The sequence below is a fragment of the Melanotaenia boesemani genome, chromosome 4 (genome assembly GCF_017639745.1).
Source record: "Melanotaenia boesemani isolate fMelBoe1 chromosome 4, fMelBoe1.pri, whole genome shotgun sequence".
In the NCBI taxonomy this organism is placed as follows: Eukaryota; Metazoa; Chordata; class Actinopteri; order Atheriniformes; family Melanotaeniidae; genus Melanotaenia; species Melanotaenia boesemani.
The window spans coordinates 16,591,118-16,609,474 of NC_055685.1; the positions used below are offsets into that span (position 1 = coordinate 16,591,118).

An 18,357-nucleotide genomic window follows, 5' to 3' on the forward strand; every position below is an offset into this window, starting at 1 on the left:
AACTGCGAATTTTTAGGTGCAACTATTTCCAAATGAGCTCACTTACAGGGCGATGCACGCGTCGATTACAGGACAGTTTTACTCTAAATTAAAGGGTGATGTGAGGTAGGAGGTTCGGTACAGAGTCTGGGTTAGGGCTGGGTCTGAGGCTTCAGGGAGGAGCGCTTCATCAAAAGCGAGCGGCAGTGTCGTGTAAAGCAACAGTGCTGCCTGCGAGGAGCAGAAAGCAGACAGAGTGCAGCAGCATCGGGGATTCAAGGAACTGCAACTTCAGGAAGAACTGCAAGGAGGCCCGAGCGAGGCAGGTAGGATGCTGCAGAACCTGTGGACCATCTAATCTAAATGCAGACTGATAGATCTTGTTATCGGTAGGCCTGTACGCTGGCTGATATGTGTTGGAAACAATAATTGTAACAATAACATATGATGTTAGTAGAGTTATTAAGAAAAGAACTGAGGATTTACAACTTTTTTATCAGCCTTGCCCATAGATAAGCTACTAAAATATACAGTGAATAGGAATTGTAGTAAACATATTTGAATGATCATGTTGTAAGTGTTGTTGTGATGTGTTGTATAGAGTTCTTGTCTTTCCATTAAGTATTTCAAAGAGTTTAATCTGCTGATCTTTATGTCTGAGTTAGTGTTGAGATGGTGAATCATCAGGCTGGTACAAAGCCATTCAAATCCTATTTACCAAGTGCAGATTTTGCATGATTGCGGAACACCAATAATTTGCTTCAATTCAATATTTTTTATTTGGTTGACAGTTAATAGGTCTGATGGAAATTAGAGGGCTTAATTACAGGGCATGTAATGACCCATTGCCCCACCCTGTAGCCTCATGTGGAAACTAGTATTTAACACTGTGTGGGGCCACTATGCTACACCCCAAATGTAAACTTCAGAACTCGCTGGGGCAGAGACATCACATGTGACAGAGTGCCACCCTATAATAAACAAGAGGCATGGGAGACACCCAGCCCTGAGCCTAACCCACTTTGCCAGGATCCACCCCACATGTGGTTGAGGAACCCAGAAAAGTAAGGGTGGGTCCAGGGACAGTGAGACTATTTTTGCCTGTGCTTTTTGAATTTTGTCTTTCAAGCAAACAATGTGCATTTGCATGTTTAACTACTGCTATGGCTACTTCAGGAGAACATGACCATTGTAAAAGCAAACATTTGCTCTCTGTTGTTCACAGTGTTGTGACAAGGTTATATACATTCATATGGATGAACACTGTAACTAATTCCCACCATTGCTACCAACTGGCTGCTTTAAAATAAGGGACATACTGTAATTAAGACAAACCTGACATTTTCACACAAGTTCCAAAAGAAACTTATAAACAATTGAGACTATATGGTCATTGGGAGTCCTTATTCATATATATATATATATATATATATGAATAAGGACTCCCAATGACCATAAAGAGAAACTCTAACAGCTCCATATGGGCTAATGTATGGAAATAGGTGCTTTCGCTCAGATGTATGAAAACAACCCAAGGCTCCAACTTGTCAACATGACTTTAAGGGCAGGCAGCAAGATCTCTTAATGATGGCTTTCTTCTTGTAGCTTGGTTCTTTTGTGCTCCCCTGATGTTTGACTTGTTATCTTTAACATTATCTAATGTAAGAGAGGCATTTAGTTGCCTAAATGTCACTCTGGGTTCTTTTGTGATTTTGCAGACTATTACACAACTTACTCTTGGAGTTATCTTTGCTGGTTGACCCATCTTGGAAGGGTAACAGTTAATGGTTGTTCTTCAGTTTCCTCATCTGTACAGAGCTTATCTCACTGTGGATTAGGGATTACATATTTTTCCTTAAATTTGTTGTAAAGGTCAGATTTTGATGTATAAAGCGGGGTGCCTATTCCCCCCTAATTGTCTCATGATTGAGAACACCTCACTCGGATGTCCCATGAAAATGAACTGCTGCAGATGCAGCAAGATCAGTGTTAATTGTAAATAAATGGCCAATTGAACTATGTTTGTTTTGTGTATGTAGTTGGACTCCTTTTATATTTTATCTTGTGCAAAAATATAGAACATTTTCAAGATATTTATAATTTGCAAGCATGGAAAACTACTTTGCTAACCACTACTTTAGCATACTTTTACTGCTAGTTATCACTGGTCTATTGTTCTTCCATTAGGTTTAGTCAAACAGAGCATTTAGATTATATTTAGACAGTTAGATACATGTCTTTTACAATGGAATTAAAAGAAATGAGCTAATGCTGTTGGATTTATTGCAAATACTACAATGATAAATATTTAGTTGAATATTTATTTTAATTGACGGTATAACTATTATTAATAGTAGTAGTGGTGATGTTATTATTAATGTATTCACATAAGTGAAATTAAAATCTTTAACATGCAGTGTACAAGTATACAAATGTATGTAGACATGCTTCTTGGAGAAACTTGATTCTATCTAAGAATACAAAAACACCATAACATGTTTCATGCTGAAGATGAAAATCCTTGGAAGGTTTTTTTTTTTTAGGAGAAGTACATAATCAGCTCATCTTTAGTTGTTCTAGTTGTTAGAGGACAGGGCCACCTCTAACATGACTTGTGTTTAGCCCTCCCTTTAATGAAGACATGATGCATAGATGAAAATGAGAAACCAGTGAGAGCAGCATGTTATTATCAAAGTCCTAAAATGGAGTAAAACCCCTACTTCTCTGAGAGTAAAATAAAGCCCTGAAAGCAGCTAGCTGCCTTCTCTTGAAATAGCCTGGATAAATGGAGTCAGCCAAGTTATCCATTACAACAGCCTGTGACCGTGTAGAATAGGTTTTTCTGCCAGTTTTCCATCACCACCCATCCCTTCAGAACGCTTGGTCCTCTGACCGGTGGGAAAATACTATGCACTGTACACAAGGGAGGAGGGAACTGGAAAACGAGTCTAATGCAGGCACTGTGCTAACATCCCACAGCAGTGCACATATGGTGCAGCGTCCCAGAAAACACCACAATCTTTTTTTGGACTTGATCTCACCCCAGTCTTTCACCGTGTAAAAATGAATATAAAATTCCAGTAGAATTAAAAATCAAAAAGTGATAGCATTAAGAATGAAAAACACTATAAAAAATTACACCACTAATAAATAATACTAAACATTGTAACTAAAATGTATTTGTTTTCTAACCAGTCACTTCATACAGCTGGTTGAATAAAAGATGGTGAACTGATTTTTTGAGCTAAATGATTGATTTCAACAACAGAGACTTTTGTATTAGAAATTATTCATGCCGATGATACAAACTCTATAGAAGACCAGCAATTTCCCCTGAAATGGCCTGGGCGTATGGGATGACAACATGCAGTAACTCACCACAGAGATACAACACAGTCCCACTTAGACATGACATTGTAATTGGCTTCCACTATTTACTTGCTCTTGTTTATCTAATTAGCCATCTTGGTAAGTATTAGCATATTTTATGAGCCCTTAAAGCCTGTCACACTTTGTGTTCTGTATCAATCAATCTGTTGCATAAAGTAATGAAATCAGCTGGGCGTTAGTCAGAGTGCTTTCTACTATTATTATTTTCCCCAAAATTGATTCTAAGGAAACTGATACATTTTGCAGCTCCCTTGCACCCAGGCATGTTTTGTCTTTATATTTTCTCCTTCTGGTAAGTTTCTCTTCAAGTAAACAGCATTCTGTGTGACTCCCAGGGGTCATTTACTATTGTGATGCATTTCAAGGTTGATACCAATATCCCTCAACCCATTAAAGGGGCTGTTTAAGGTACTAAAAGTACTTTTGGATGTGAAGCATAGAAAATCTTCATTGCTGCAGTGCACTCTTATGTCATTAACTACCAATAGTTCAACAATCATTCCACTTAAATTATGTTCATCTTTTGGTTACCATTAGGACAGCTCCTAATAATTGTCTCCTAAATGTGTTAACTAGTAATGTTTGGCCACGAGAACAGCTTAAACCTCTATAGCAGACTTGATGAGGACGGTATCAAATAAATATAAACAAAAGAGGGTCGAAAAGAGTCCTAATGAACATTTAAACAGATTGTCCACTGAGTGAAGGCCTGATAAAAAGTAAAACTCTACTAAAGCAAAAGTAAACCACAATTCGTCTTCTTACTTTTTCTGATCATGGTGTTTTGGCATTCTCAACGCAACCTTCGTGTGTAAGTTTTTCCCAAAACTAAGAGTTTGTCTGTATCAACCTTTCCCCTCACTCTCTCAGCAGATACAAGCTTTACTTCTGTGGGTGAACAGAGCAAGGACCCATGGCTTCACAGGAGCTTGTGAATGCCGGAGAGTCTGCGATGGATAGTGTGAAACCTGAAATGGAGGCTGGTGCTGTGCCCAGTGCCGGTAAAACCTGTCCAATTCACACCCCAGGTGGTGAGGATACGAAACGGGGTTTTCGGAAAGGCATGAACAGACATAATGACTATGTGAAGATTCCTGTTCCAGAGTCCCAAGTCAACCGTTTGCCCATGGAGTGGTGGAAGACAGTGATCGCTTTCTTTTATGCTGCTTTTAACTTGGTTCTGACAACAGTTGTCATCACAGTTGTGCATGAAAGGGTCCCTCCTAAAGAGAGCAGCCCACCTCTTCCCGATAAGTTTTTTGACTATATTGATAGGGTCCAGTGGGCATTCACAGTAACAGAAGTCAATGGTATGCTGCTGCTGGCCATTTGGATGATCCAGCTGTTCTTCTTTAGATACAAGTAAGAACCATCTGTCCTTTCTTATGAATGCTGGTTATTCTTGTGGCATATATAATTGACTGTCTGTTGTCACTTTTAATATCGTGTATAACATGATGATCAGAAAGGATGAATAGAAATCATTAAAATGGAAAAACTTCCACAAATACACAATCAAGTTTATATTTTCACTTGTCCCTAAGGAGACATGGTCCATGTTAGAAGGAAGAGAAAGAACTTATCATGTCTGACCTGGTAAAGCTTACAATGATGTTACTCACCAGTTTTTTTGTTTTGTTTTGTTTTGTTTGTTTGTTTGTTTTTTGTTTTTTTTTTCCAGTTTGAGCCAGCAAACAATAAACTTATGTGACTGACCAGCATCTTGGATCACATTAACTTTACCCTGAAACTAACAATATTGATTTAGTTGTGTGGGCTAGCACTGTAAAGTTATTGAAAGGGCAATATCTAACAATAACAGACTAACAAGTCCTTTGAAAGAATTACTGTATTTCATTTTACACAATATAAAAGTTTTCTGTATGAAAGAAATTTTACTAATTCAAAGATTGTGAAAATGTTTTGTTTTTTATTAAAGCATATTTAGTTTTTTACCAGTTTAAGTGAACAGATATGACAAAAACAGGTAATAGTGGCCACCAGCCATTGGTCAAAATATTATATTTAACAATGGTCCAGAATCTCACAATTGGTGCATCCTTAGGATAATATTCCTGATATTTTCAGATTTGCTCCACACTTTCTTCCTGTGGATGTCCACCAAAGTTGTTGTGTTTGTTTCTGGCTCAGAAAATCACATCTTCTGAATCATAGCCGCTAGTAGTGCAGCAATACCACCACTCCACAGCTTAGTTTACTGACTTCAAACCAGGCTACAGGAAAAATATCTGATTCACTTTGTTTCAGCTTTTAAAAAGATCACTTCAAGACTTTTCTTTTTGCTTTTAAATAGAAATTCAGCTAGTTATAAATAAATAAATAAATAAAAACACAATTAAATGAGAATAGGCAGTATAATTCTGCTGCAAGAAAAGCAATGTTAGGCTTCAGTATTACCCACTACTTCATGTATTACATAAACCTATCTTGGTGCTACTTTTGACATGAGGTCTTCTACATTAAGTTACATCCATTTAGTGAATGACACTGTTATAGCTATCAGAGGAGATATGTCATTCTTGATTTCTGATGTTTGGTTAATAAAACCTAATTTGTCCATCTGGCTCAAATTTGGAAACATGTTAAGAAGGATTGTCTCTGCAGATTTATGAAGATGTTTGCTTTCGTGTAGCTGGAGTACACCTTATAAATCACCGTTGAAATATGACACACTGTAGGTAGACTGAAATAATGATTATAAAAGGAATTGTAAAATTGCATTAATGCAAAATTTATCACTCACTGGTGTCTTCTTTTTATTTGCAGGTCAATAGCATGCCGACGGTTCTTTTTTCTCATTGGCACCCTGTACTTGTACCGCTGCGTGACTATGTATATCACTACCTTGCCTGTGCCTGGCATGCACATGACCTGCGCGCCTAAGGTGAGTGGCAACTAAACATCAGAAAGCCAATCTCATGCATAGCCCTGCCAGAAAGAAATGGATTTTTTTTCTAAAGCCATTTCAACTCTCACAGCCTTGGGTGCAACAAGGATATTAAGGTGCACCAGTTTCTGATGAAAACATGTGTTCCTGGCAGTTGTTTGCAGTGTTGTGTGTGAGGCAAGAGGATCAACATTCAAACAGTTTATAAGGATTTTATTCTTTGTTGGCCAGTCATTTCCTGCTGTTATGTCAGCTGTTATGTCCTCCCTGAGCCGCCACCTTATCGTGGTGGAGGAGTTTGTGCGTCCTGACGATCCTAGTGGCTATGTTGTCGCTAAGGCAAAAACTCGGGCGTGGGAGGAGTTTGGAGAGGCCATGGAGAATGACTTCCAGACGGCTTCGAGAAGATTCTGGTCCACCATCAGGTGGCTCAGGAGGGGAAAGCAGTGCACCGTCAACACTATGTACAGTGGGGATCAGGGGTTGCTCGACTCGGGACGTTGTGAGGTGGTGGGAGGAATACTTCGAAGACCTTCCTAATCCCACCAACACGTCTTCCGATGAGGAAGCAGAGTCTGGGGTAGCTGGTGCTGGCTCTCCCGTCTCTGGGGCTGAGGTCGCTGAGGTGGTTAAAAAGCTCCTCGGTGGCAAGGCCCAGGGGGTGGATGAGGTCCGCCCGGGGTTCCTTAAGGCTCTGGATGCTGTAGGGCCCTCTTCAAAAAGGGGGACTGGAGGGTGTGCGCCAACTACAGAGGGATCACACTCCTCAGCCTCCCCGGTAAGGTCTATTCAGGGGTGCTGGAGAGGAGGGCTTGTCGGATAGTCGAACCTCGGATTGAGGAGGAGCAGTGTGGTTTTCATCCCGGTCTTGGAACAGTGAACCAGCTCTACACCCTCTTCGGGGTCTTTGAGGGGGCATGGGAGTTTGCCCAACCAATCTACATGTGCTTTGTGGACTTGGAGAAGGCATTCGACCGTGTCCCCCGGGGAATCCTGTGGGGGGTACTCTGGGAGTATGGAGTGCCAGACCCGCTTGTACTAGCTGTCCGGTCCCTGTGCGACCGGTTTCAGAGCTTGGTCCGCATTGCCAGCAGTAAATCAGAATCATTTCCAGTGCGGATTGGACTCTGCCAAGGCTGCCTTTGTCACCAATTCTGTTCATAACTTTTATGGACAGAATTTCTAGGCGCAGCCGAGGTGTTGAGGGGATCTGGTTTGGTGGCCTCGGGATTGGGTCTCTGCTCTTTGCGGATGATGTGGTTCTGTTGGCTTCGTCGGCAGTGATCTTCAGCTCTCACTGGAGCGATTCGGAGCCTAGTGTGAAGCAGCACCTCCAAGTCCGAGACCATGGTCCTCAGCCGGAAAAGGGTGGAGTGCTCTCTCCGGGTCTGCAATAGGGTCCTGCCCCAAGTGGAAGAGTTCACGTATCTCGGGGTCTTGTTCACGAGTGAGGGAAGGATGGAGTGAGAGATCGACAGGTGGATTGGTGCGGAGTCTGCAGTGATGCGGACTCTGCATCAGTCTGTCGTGGTGAAGACGGAGCTGAGCCAAAAGGCAAAGCTCTATATTTACCGGTCGATCTACGTTCCTACCCTCACCAATGGTCACGAGCTGTGGGTAGTGACCAAAAGAACAAGATCGCGAATACACGCAGCCGAAATGGGTTTTCTCCGAAGGGTGGCCGGGCTCTCCCTTAGAGATAGGGTGAGAAGCTCGGTGATCCGGGAGGGGCTCAGAGTAGAGTCGCTGCTCCTCCACTTTGAGAGGAGCCAGATGATTTGGCTCGGGCATCTGGTCAGGATGCTAACTGGACGCCTCCCTGGTGAGGTGTTCCGGGCACGTCCCACTGGAAAGTGGCCCCGGGGAAGACCCAGGACACGCTGGACGGACTACATCTCTTGGCTGGCCTGGGAATGCCTCAGGATTCCTCCAGATGAGCTGGTGAATGTGGCCTGGGAGAGGGAAGTCTGGGTTTTCCTGCTTAGGAACCTGACCCCGTGACCCGACTCCGGATAAGCGGCAGAAAATGGATGGATGGATGGATGTCAGCATTAAGTAACCACTGCAGAGAAAAAAGTCAAACAGCTGCTTCAGTAGACAGCTGTTTGGATAATCCATCAATCTTAAATTTCAAGTGTTTAAGAGGAAATTTTGAACAACTTGAAGACATATTCTGGGGGCTAGAAACTTTTTGTGTTTGTTTTGTTTTGTTTTTTTCTCTCTCTCTCTTTAGCTTGAAATCTTGTAAATGAATGATTGTGAAACAAACTTACAAAAAAACAATTAGACTAATACATGAAATAAGTCTTTGCAGCTTTAATGTTAATGCTAATACAGTTTTTATCTCCCTTTCTCTCCGTCAGCTTTACGGAGACTCCCAGGCAAAAATCCAACGAATTCTTCAGCTGATTTCAGGTGGAGGCCTTTCCATGACAAACTCCCATCTGTTGTGCGGAGACTTTCTCTACAGTGGACACACAGTGATGCTCACCCTCACCTACTTATTCATCAAGGAGTGTGAGTACTAAAAGGAATGTCTGTTTGTTTGCTTGTGAGGAATAATTCATGAGTTTTTTATTGATTATTCATGAATTACATTCTGCACGTTTGCTCTAATACCGTATTACCCACATTATTGGATCGTATAGCCACACATAGGCCTTCTTAGTGGACCTGCATTTAACAGCAGACACGTCAAGATGGCATCTTTTATATGTTTGCTGAATATACTTTAAGATTAATCAGCAAGTGTTCTTGTTGCTACAAGTAGTGAAATTTTTGTCACAGGAAATCTGTCTGCATTAAAATCCCAGTATTGTTTTTTAGAGTAAAGAGATAGAAGGCAAGGCAAGGCAAATTTATTTGTATATCACATTTCATGTACAAGACAATTCAAAGTGCTTCACATAAAACATTTCAGCAGGGTGCAGAAAGCAATACAAGTGCATTAATAATAAAAAAAAAGATTAAAAAGATTAAAAGAAATGCGATTAATGAAGTAAAAACAATAAAAAGAAGAAGAGACAAATAATACTGACAGCACTGTTGTCTTTCCTTTTCTCTTTTCCAAGACTCACCACTGTCTTTTTGGTGGTACCATCTCATGTGCTGGCTGCTGAGTGCTGTGGGTGTGGTCTGTATCTTGGTGGCACACGAGCACTACAGTGTGGATGTGGTTGTGGCCTATTTTATCACCTCCCGTCTGTTTTGGTGGTACCACACCATGGCCAACTTACAGGTGGGACATGTAGCTGAACAATGGGGTGGCTGTTGTCTGTGTGATGTGTGTCTGTGCATGTATTGGTAAATGAGAGTGTGCAGAAGTGAGAGCTTACCAGCTGAAAGTTGCATGAAAATAATTTATTTTTGTTTATGTTTCAAAGAAATGGTCCACACATGATTGTATACTAGTAAAGTGACAGATACTTTAATTTTGTGTTATTGCCATTGATATGCTCAACTGCCTCCCTCTAGTGGGCAAAACATAAACTGTTAATATGGGATCGCAAATAAAAACTTAATACATTCATCTTAGAATAATTTAGGTCCAGCATTTACAAAGACAATACACAAACTTTTAAAACTGACTCATTTTATTGCATGATTATTTTCAATTTAATGTCTGCTTGATGTGTTAGACATTGTATGTTGCCACAGTTTTAACTTGCAGTTAAGAATGGGATGATGAGCTATGTCCACTGAAAATGGTTTATAAAATGTACCAGAGCCTGTGCAATAATCATATCTATTTTTAATCCATTCCCCACTGAGATCATGAAGATCGCTTCCACCCATTCTTTTTTCAGCCTTGTTCCTTGCACCTCAAAACACTACTATTGTTATCAAATGTTATCAAATTTTCTAAGCTTTACCCAACTTTCCACTACTGTTCAGCTAAGGGAGTTAAACAAATTAAATGGCTGTTTTCCAGACATATTTTTTTTGTACAAATGTAATTCTTTATATCTCACAGGACAACAATTCTCACACAAATTCCAGCTATGCCTCAGCTGTTAAGCCCAGGAACTACACCAATATGAATGCATATGGGGATAACTGGCTCTAGACAAGCTATAAGCTTTTGTTCTGTTACAGACTCTTTCAATGTCTTTTGTTTTTAAGAATTTTACACTTAAGAAGAACTTTTTCTTTTTTCACAGACTCTGAAATGCTCGCCCAATAACTACCTCACCAACACCTGGTGGAACCCTTTGTTCAACTTCCTGGAGAGGAATGTCCAAACCTCTGTGCCATGCTCATACAGTTTTCCCATCACTTGGCCTCCTGCCTGCCTGAAGAACCCCTGCAAGAAGTACTCCATGGTACAGAGCACACGAGAGGAGTGAAATGACCCTCAAGCATCAGCATTGCTGCTTGACAATCTGCTGAAGATGTATTTATTCATTCAGTATTGTCTCCTAGACAGGAACCAAAAGCATACCAAAAACATAATTGCAAATGAAATGTTCTAAAAGTAGGATCATCATCTTGTCTGTGTATTTGTCCACTGTGATTTATTTATGAAAAGATGTCCTGCAAGCTGTCACTGTTTTTGTGAGTGATTTTTGTAAGGGACCCTAATGAGCTCCACCTCTTTCACTCTTGTTGGATACTTGCAGGTTTGTTGAAGTACTTGACATTGATTTTGAATCTGCAATCATAATTCCTCCATACTAGGTGTTTTGTCAAGGTTTCTCAATTTGATATCAGTATACTTAAGTCACAAGGTGCCTTAGTGTGTTTGACATCTGTAGGTGTACCAAAGCTGCCATTATCAGTCCTAGTGTATTTTTATATGTGCTTTATTATGAATAACTTTGTATTGATTTTAGTAGTCAGAAGTCTAAATACCCAAGTTGTAGTCTCAACATTGTATCACTGCATTAAAATTTAACCATGCTAAAGCCTAAATGTGCCTCTTTTCTTCAGATAAATAGTCAAATTGTTGGGCTATAGACTCCAACTACCCATAAAGTTAATCTAGTTGTACATATGAAGGTGAAATCAATGAAGTCAAAGCTACATCAAGTATAGTACCACTACCCTAAGAACAGCAATGCATGCAACAGCAACTTTATTCATAACACACTTTAAAAACAACAAAGTTAAACCAAGTGCTACAATGTACACAATGTGCATGTATAATTTTGTTAATTGCTTACTTTGGATTTATTTTAGGCCGTTTCTCAAAGATAAGATAAGATAAGATTATGGAGGAAGGGTGGAAATACGCAGTTAGGTAATATTTATATATATGGACGTACATACATATACACATATCTACATATACACATACATATATATTCATACACATATAAATGTATACATATACATATACATAAATGTTTACACACATACGAGATGCATTATGTGTGTGTGAAGTGGTGACAGTGGAGGTAAAGGGTCCGAGTGACTCATGACATTATGATACCTTAAATAGTCAAACTGCTGTCCGGATGAATGCTCTACGAAAACGCTCCTTCCTGCAGCGAGGATGTTTTAGTCTCAGACTGAAGGAGCTGCTCAGCGTACCCACGGCCTCATGCAGAGGGTGATGGGGGTTTTCCATGATGGATATTAGCTTTGCTAACATCCTCCTCTCACCCACCACCACCACAGACCCCAGAGGACATCCAAGCACAGAGCTTGACCTCTGTACCAATTTGTCAGTTGTATCATATCCCTGAACTCCTTTATCTGTATTTTTATTCTTGTTACTCTCATCAGTTGTTATTGTTTATAAGTTTATTTAATCTTGTTTTTACTCTTTAACTCCAGTGTTTTCCTCCTGGGGATCCTCCACACCGGTAGCTCTACCTGCTCTGTCTGCAGGGTTGTTGCCATAGTGATTGCCTTTGTCTGGGTGGCTGGGGGTCCTGCACTGCAGCCCTGTGGCTGTGGTGTGGATCCCGGCATGCCCTGACCTGGGTGGTTCCTGTGGTGGCGCCCTCTGGAGTCATGGGTGGACTGGCTTCCAGTGTGACTGGATCCCCAAGATATCATTTCCTCATAGCAGCATCAAGCCAGATGTTTTCATTCTATTGATGTTTTTATACTAACATTCAGTTATGAAACAGTAACTAGAGATGGGAGTTCATGTTTGTACAGAACGGGGTGTGGGCGGGTGGAGGGAGTGTATGTGCACTTTGTTTGTATGTGTGTGAGGGCGTGTGTGTGAGATTGTGTGTGAAAGAGACTCCCTGGTACATACTCTGGTGTGTGAAGGATTTTAAATTTAGTTTTTAATGTGTATAATTTTGTTTTTATTATGTAAAGTACTTTGTGTTGCCTTGTGCATGAAAAGTGCTCTATAATTAAAATTTGATTTTATTTGTTTTTGCTGAAGCTGTTCTTCCATCTTTCTCCTGAAACTCTTTGGCTCCTCCTTTTTAAAAATAAATAAATAAATAAATACAAAAGAAAAATAAGTAGAAGTGATGCAATTTTAAGTATAATGCACCTAGTTTTAAAACACCTTAATAGTCCCTCAGCTGGATATTAATCCATTCTTAATTAAGTGGTACTATTCTTTCCTGTCAAATGGGCCAGAACAGGAGAAATTAAATTGTTTAACATTGCATTAAGCAGAAGTGGAGCTTCTCAGCTCATAGTTTTTATTTACATTGTATACTAATGACTGAACAAGTTCCCAGCCAGGTTAATATATGGCAAAATTTTCAGATGACTGTAATTTTCAGTCTTATAATAACATGTCCTTTCAAGTCAGAGTTGATGCATCTTTGTTGTACCTAAAAGACATACAGAGGTGGAACAGGTACTGGAATCTGATCAAGCTAGGTACCTTTTTAAGGTTTGAGCAGTTTAGGCAGTGTAGGCAACAAATTGGGGGCAAAATAGGGTTTAATATTTTGCCAAAAGACACTTTCGTATGTGAACTGTGAAAAGTTAGAATCAGTACAGTGACCTTGCAACAGAAGGACAACCCTATGCTGCCTCATTACATCCTCATTTGAGGACATATAAGAAAAACTCTGACCTTTCAATAAACGGGAACCAGATTAATGTGTTTAATGCATGAGGACGTTACTGAAAAAGTGACCAATCACATCAGTAGTTTTTCTTTTTATTAACTGTTTGCAATTATCTGCAGAATATTAGAAATAATAATTTAATTTAGTTTATTGAATTTATAAATTGAAGGTAATTAAAGTTTATTTTTTTTATTTTGGGCCACTCAATTAAATTTACCAGAGATACATTGATACACCCTATACCCATGTTGGATCCTGCAAGACAAAAATGAGGGTCGAAACCAAAAAACGGACCAATCACAATAGGAGTGTCAGCGTCAGCCAATAGGAAGGCAGTAACGGTGTAACTTGCTCTTCAACAACAACACCGGAAGGGAATACGTGAGTTGGGTTGTTTTTAAGCTCAACTATCGTCGTGGTTAACTTAATACGAGAAATGTGTCGTCAGTGTTATTAGCTTACTGAATTCAGCTTGTTTAAACTGTAACATCATGAGTTCGCTGTCATGGTTGGAATATCTGATCAGCTCTGCACTGACATCTTCAAACATAGTGCCGTTAGTTGTATTTGCCTTAGTGTTTTATCTGGTTAATTTTTATCAGAAGCAGCGGGGCAAATATAGAAATATCCCTCCAGGTCCGAAGCCATGGCCGGTTGTTGGCAACTTCGGGGGCTTGTTGATTCCCTCTTTTATTATGAGGAGGCTTGGGCAGCAGCCACACAACACTGGCATACACGTCATAGATGTTTTAACATCACAAACCAACTTTTACGGTAACATATACAGCCTCTTTGTTGGAAGTCAGTTGGTCGTTGTGCTCAATGGATTTGAAGTGGTCAAGGATGCTTTGTCAAACCATCCAGATAAATTCTCCGACAGACCAGACGTACCTATGGTCTCCATCATAACTAAACGCAAAGGTAAGCAGCTGTTTGCATTAAAGTTCTCTTCCTCTTTATTTCTATTGTTAGTATAAGCTTATTACTTTAACAGACAGTCATATACACAGGCCTATTTATGTTATTTTATTTTTTTATGCACACACAAATAAAACATCGTGGCAATCATGATAAGGCAGAATTAATCAGAATTCAGTTTTTGTAACCAGTCTGGTTGTGGCTACAGACATTTGGCCTCACATGACCTGACCACTATTTAATGAAAGGCACTTGCATATAACTAACTAACTAAATAAATAAATAAAATGCAAACACATTTGTATTTCGTGAACCCTTTGAAAATATTATCAAACCAATTAAGTAACCAACTGAACAAACAAGGCAAAAATATATTTGTCTACACACATTTTTATGTGTGTACACAGGTGTATATGATGTTTAAAGAATAATTTCAGCAAAAATAGCAGCAGTTGTTGGCTGCAGCCAATAGAGATCCAAATAAAAATAAACAACAACCAGAACAAAATACATATATTTACAGAGATAAAAGGTCCACTTTTATATATCTGAGAGTGCAAGTATGTGTTTGCATTATAACATGTAGGCCCTATGAGTAGCTATGTATGTAACAATTACCAGTCCAATAGAAATGTAACTGAAAACTGAGCAAACTGATACTCTCTGTGATGCAAGCCCTAAGCTATCCTTTATTTTTCTGATTTAACTTCAGGGATAGTCTTTGCACCTTATGGGCCAGTGTGGAGCAAGCAGCGAAAGTTCTGCCATGCCACGCTCCGAAACTTTGGCCTGGGCAAGTTGAGTTTGGAGCCTTGCATCCAACAAGGCCTGACCAACATCAAAGCAGAGCTGCTGCGATTGAGCAAGGCATGCAGCGGCGCTGGTGTAGACCTGAGTCCACTGATCAGCAACGCCGTGTCAAACGTCATCTGCTCGCTAGTCCTGGGTCAGCGCTTCCATCATGAGGATCACGAGTTCCGCACCTTGCTGGGCCTGATGGCGCGTGGGCTGGAGATCTCCATGAACTTTCCTGTAGTCTTCATCAACATCTTTCCACTGCTCTACTATTTGCCTCTTGGGGTTTTCAAGGAATTAAGGCAGGTGGAAAGAGACATCACAGTGTTCCTGAAGAGGATTATTGCAAATCACCGTGAGACATTAGATCCCGACAATCCGAGGGATCTTATAGACATGTACTTGATGGAGATGTTGGCCCAGCAAGCTGCAGGAGAGGAGGACAGCAGCTTCACAGAGGATTACCTCTTTTATATTATAGGGGACCTCTTCATTGCAGGCACGGACACAACTACTAATTCAGTTTTATGGGTTCTGCTTTATATGGCCTTACACCCCGACATCCAAGGTAACAGCAGCAACAGTCCAGTCAGTGGAAAACTGGGAAATCTTGTGAAATCTAATCACCTTTTATTGCCTTACTTGTAGATGATTTCCAGTGGTGTTTACATTTGTTTATCGCTGTTGAAAAAGATAAACATTGTTGGAACAACTAATATTTAGATTGCAAGTATTTTTTTTCCAACAGTTTAAAGTCCAGTAATATAACTGCTCTTATATAATTTTTTACAAGTTTATTAACTACTGGCAGGGGCAATGTTTGGAAATAGAGGTGATTGCGACATCTTATAGTCTTTCAGACATTGTTTACTTGATTAATGCAAACCAAGAATGTGAAAAAGGAATTGGAAATCTTTTGTGGTAAACCCTGTCTCTTCTACTTCTCGGTTTTAGGCTTCATGTCTAGCTCAGTTATGCATCTAGTCTTTTTACAGCCATTTTGACAACCACAGAAACCAGTATATCAGATTCTTTCGGATTCATTTGAATTTCATTGCGATTTGCTTCAAGTGCCCCGGCATATCAGTGATTTTTTTTTAAATATATTTTTATTTTTATAAAACAATTAATTACTTCATCATATGACAATTACCTAATGTTGCTTCTGTCCAACTGTTTTGATTCAAGACAAAGTCCAAGCAGAAATTGATGAGGTAGTGGGAAGACATCGAGTTCCATCCCTGACTGATAAAGGAAGTTTGCCGTTCACTGAAGCCACCATCATGGAGGTGCAGAGACTGACTGTAGTGGTTCCACTGGCTATTCCTCACATGGCCTCAGAGACAGCAGGTAATTAAAAACTGTGCACTTCCACCCCCAAAACCCAGCAAATACCATAAATGATCTTGAGGAAAGTAAAGTTCTTCTTTCTTCATCAACTTTCATGATACTTTGAAGTCCTCTTTTTTCTTTTCCAGAGTTCAGAGGCTACACTATTCCCAAGGGAACAGTTATTTTTCCCAACCTGTGGTCTGTCCATAGAGATCCTACTATGTGGGAGGATCCAGACACTTTCAACCCAGCGCGGTTCTTGGACAGTGAGGGAAAGCTGTTCAGGAAAGAATGCTTCATACCGTTTGGGATTGGTAGGCCACTTATACGAGCAACATGACAGATGTTTAATGTATAGATGAATTCACCTGCATGCACTTAATACCGACTCCACCTGTGTATTTGTCAGGTCGCAGGGTGTGCATGGGTGAGCAGCTGGCCAAGATGGAGCTCTTTCTGACAGTCACCAGTTTGCTGCAGGCCTTCAAGTACAGACTCCCAGAAGGAAAGCCTCCTCCTTCTCTGCAGGGGCGCTTCGGCCTGACTCTGGCACCTTGCCCATACACTGTGTGTGTGAGTGCTCGTAATGGGAACAGTGGAGCAGATTTAATGTAAGCAAGGTGCTCCGATATATAGGACTTAAGAAAAATTCAAAGATGGATCTCATGGAGACAAACTTAAAGGTAAAAAGTGATATTTTTTGACCAGAGTGATTGCATCCTGAATCATTTCACTATTCATTCACCTATTGATTATACCTAATCAGTATTGTGTCTAAATGTTTCCATTTTAAAGAAATCAGCTAAATATTTGTGTTTTTTATGGCTGATTTATTATTTATAAATATACAAGAAAAAATCTATCAAGATAATCATGGAAGTAAAGTTTATATTTTTCTGCTTAAGATGGAAAACATATATTTTCATAATCACATGATGTATGGCTGATTACAGATCTTGAAGTGACCAGAGAATATTAGAATTTTACTTAGCTTCATGTATGTTTTAGCTCTGTTTCTCTAATATGTTTGCTGTGAATTATTTTCTATTTTAGTACATAATTGTTGCAACTCTGTCAGGAATATATAAAGATAATAAGGACATGTTATTTTGAACAGTGTGAGAAACTTTGTAACTTTATACTTTAAAACTGCTGCCGAGGAATGCTTATACAAGTGGAAATGAAACAACAATTATTTTTTTATACTAAAGCCAATGTAAAACTGATTTACTGCTCTAAATGACATTAAATGTCAACATTTAAATCATATTTTCATATTTGACTCTCATTTTGACATAACATGTGAGGACTGCTTAAGCTGAAGTGTAATATTAGTTTTCCCCAGCAGGGCTCATTGTTGCACTTCTTACTGAATAAGGGAGGCTTTCAGAGTCCACGAGTTTTTGTTAACATGTTTAATTCATCCCCAGCAGAACCAGAAATATACAACTTTGGCCTCAAGAAAATGTTGTACCAGGAAGGCCTCCTTCTCCTTCTTCTTCTTCTTCTTCTTCTTCTTGCATGGGATCGTCAGTACACTTTGATTTCAAGTAAAAGAATTTCAAAGCATAATCAACTTTCATTTCACTTTTATGACTAAACTGTGCTCAGTTCTTTGTAAAAGACATATGTATTTCAGTAAAGTTGTAACAATATGTTTGCAGTGGTCAAACACTTTCATTTTTCTATTCGATTGCAGTTGGTAGTCACTCATTCTTTCATTTTCTATGTGAATTGGAAAATACAAAATTTTACCTTTCTGCTGCTATATCATATTTGACAACTGTTGTTGAGGTTGTCTCGTTGTCTCTTTTGCACAATTGGAAGCTATTTGTCCTTTATTCTGTTTAATTCATATCATTCTGTTTTTTATCAACGTAACATTCTTCACTACATATCAGTGGTAAATGCTGCACTTGACAATATTTATTGTGCCTGTCAGCTTATATTACAAATTACCACAGCTTTCAAACACACACACACACACGATAACTTTCTGAAACGGAACAGTTTTAGCAGTGTATCCTGTGCATCCTAGTGCAT

The 18,357-nt window shown here is 39.6% G+C and overlaps 2 protein-coding genes across 3 annotated transcripts; both read left to right on the plus strand.

Annotated features, from left to right (window-relative positions):
• Positions 1–56: 56 nt before the first annotated feature.
• sgms2a (sphingomyelin synthase 2a) lies at positions 57–11,182 on the plus strand. 2 transcript variants are annotated; one of them, XM_041982950.1, is made up of 6 exons: positions 57–305; positions 4,243–4,731; positions 6,157–6,274; positions 8,641–8,794; positions 9,349–9,515; positions 10,438–11,182. In XM_041982950.1, exons 2-6 carry the CDS (start codon positions 4,283–4,285, stop codon positions 10,621–10,623), a joined length of 1,074 nt encoding a protein of 357 aa, XP_041838884.1. In that variant the 5' UTR covers positions 57–305; positions 4,243–4,282; the 3' UTR covers positions 10,624–11,182. The 2 variants fall into 2 exon arrangements, with proteins under 2 accessions (XP_041838884.1, XP_041838883.1); XM_041982949.1 differs by having other exon boundaries at positions 58–305; positions 4,240–4,731.
• Positions 11,183–13,645: 2,463 nt separating this feature from the next.
• On the plus strand, positions 13,646–17,581 carry LOC121638269 (cytochrome P450 2U1). The gene is made up of 5 exons (XM_041982948.1): positions 13,646–14,190; positions 14,900–15,550; positions 16,171–16,332; positions 16,461–16,628; positions 16,724–17,581. The coding sequence occupies exons 1-5, from the start codon at positions 13,761–13,763 to the stop codon at positions 16,927–16,929; spliced, it is 1,617 nt and encodes a 538-aa protein (XP_041838882.1). The 5' UTR covers positions 13,646–13,760; the 3' UTR covers positions 16,930–17,581.
• Positions 17,582–18,357: the final 776 nt, after the last annotated feature.

Bases quoted from the DNA above. Each gene is read 5' to 3' on its own strand.
- LOC121638269 (XM_041982948.1), top strand. From the start codon at position 13,761: ATGAGTTCGCTGTCATGGTTGGAATATCTGATCAGCTCTGCACTGACA. The intron at 15,551-16,170 runs GTAACAGCAGCA...TTTTGATTCAAG, and splicing joins CTTACACCCCGACATCCAAG to ACAAAGTCCAAGCAGAAATT. The intron at 16,333-16,460 runs GTAATTAAAAAC...TTTCTTTTCCAG, and splicing joins CATGGCCTCAGAGACAGCAG to AGTTCAGAGGCTACACTATT.
- sgms2a (XM_041982950.1), top strand. From the start codon at position 4,283: ATGGCTTCACAGGAGCTTGTGAATGCCGGAGAGTCTGCGATGGATAGT. The intron at 6,275-8,640 runs GTGAGTGGCAAC...TCTCTCCGTCAG, and splicing joins ACATGACCTGCGCGCCTAAG to CTTTACGGAGACTCCCAGGC. The intron at 9,516-10,437 runs GTGGGACATGTA...CTTTTTTCACAG, and splicing joins ACACCATGGCCAACTTACAG to ACTCTGAAATGCTCGCCCAA.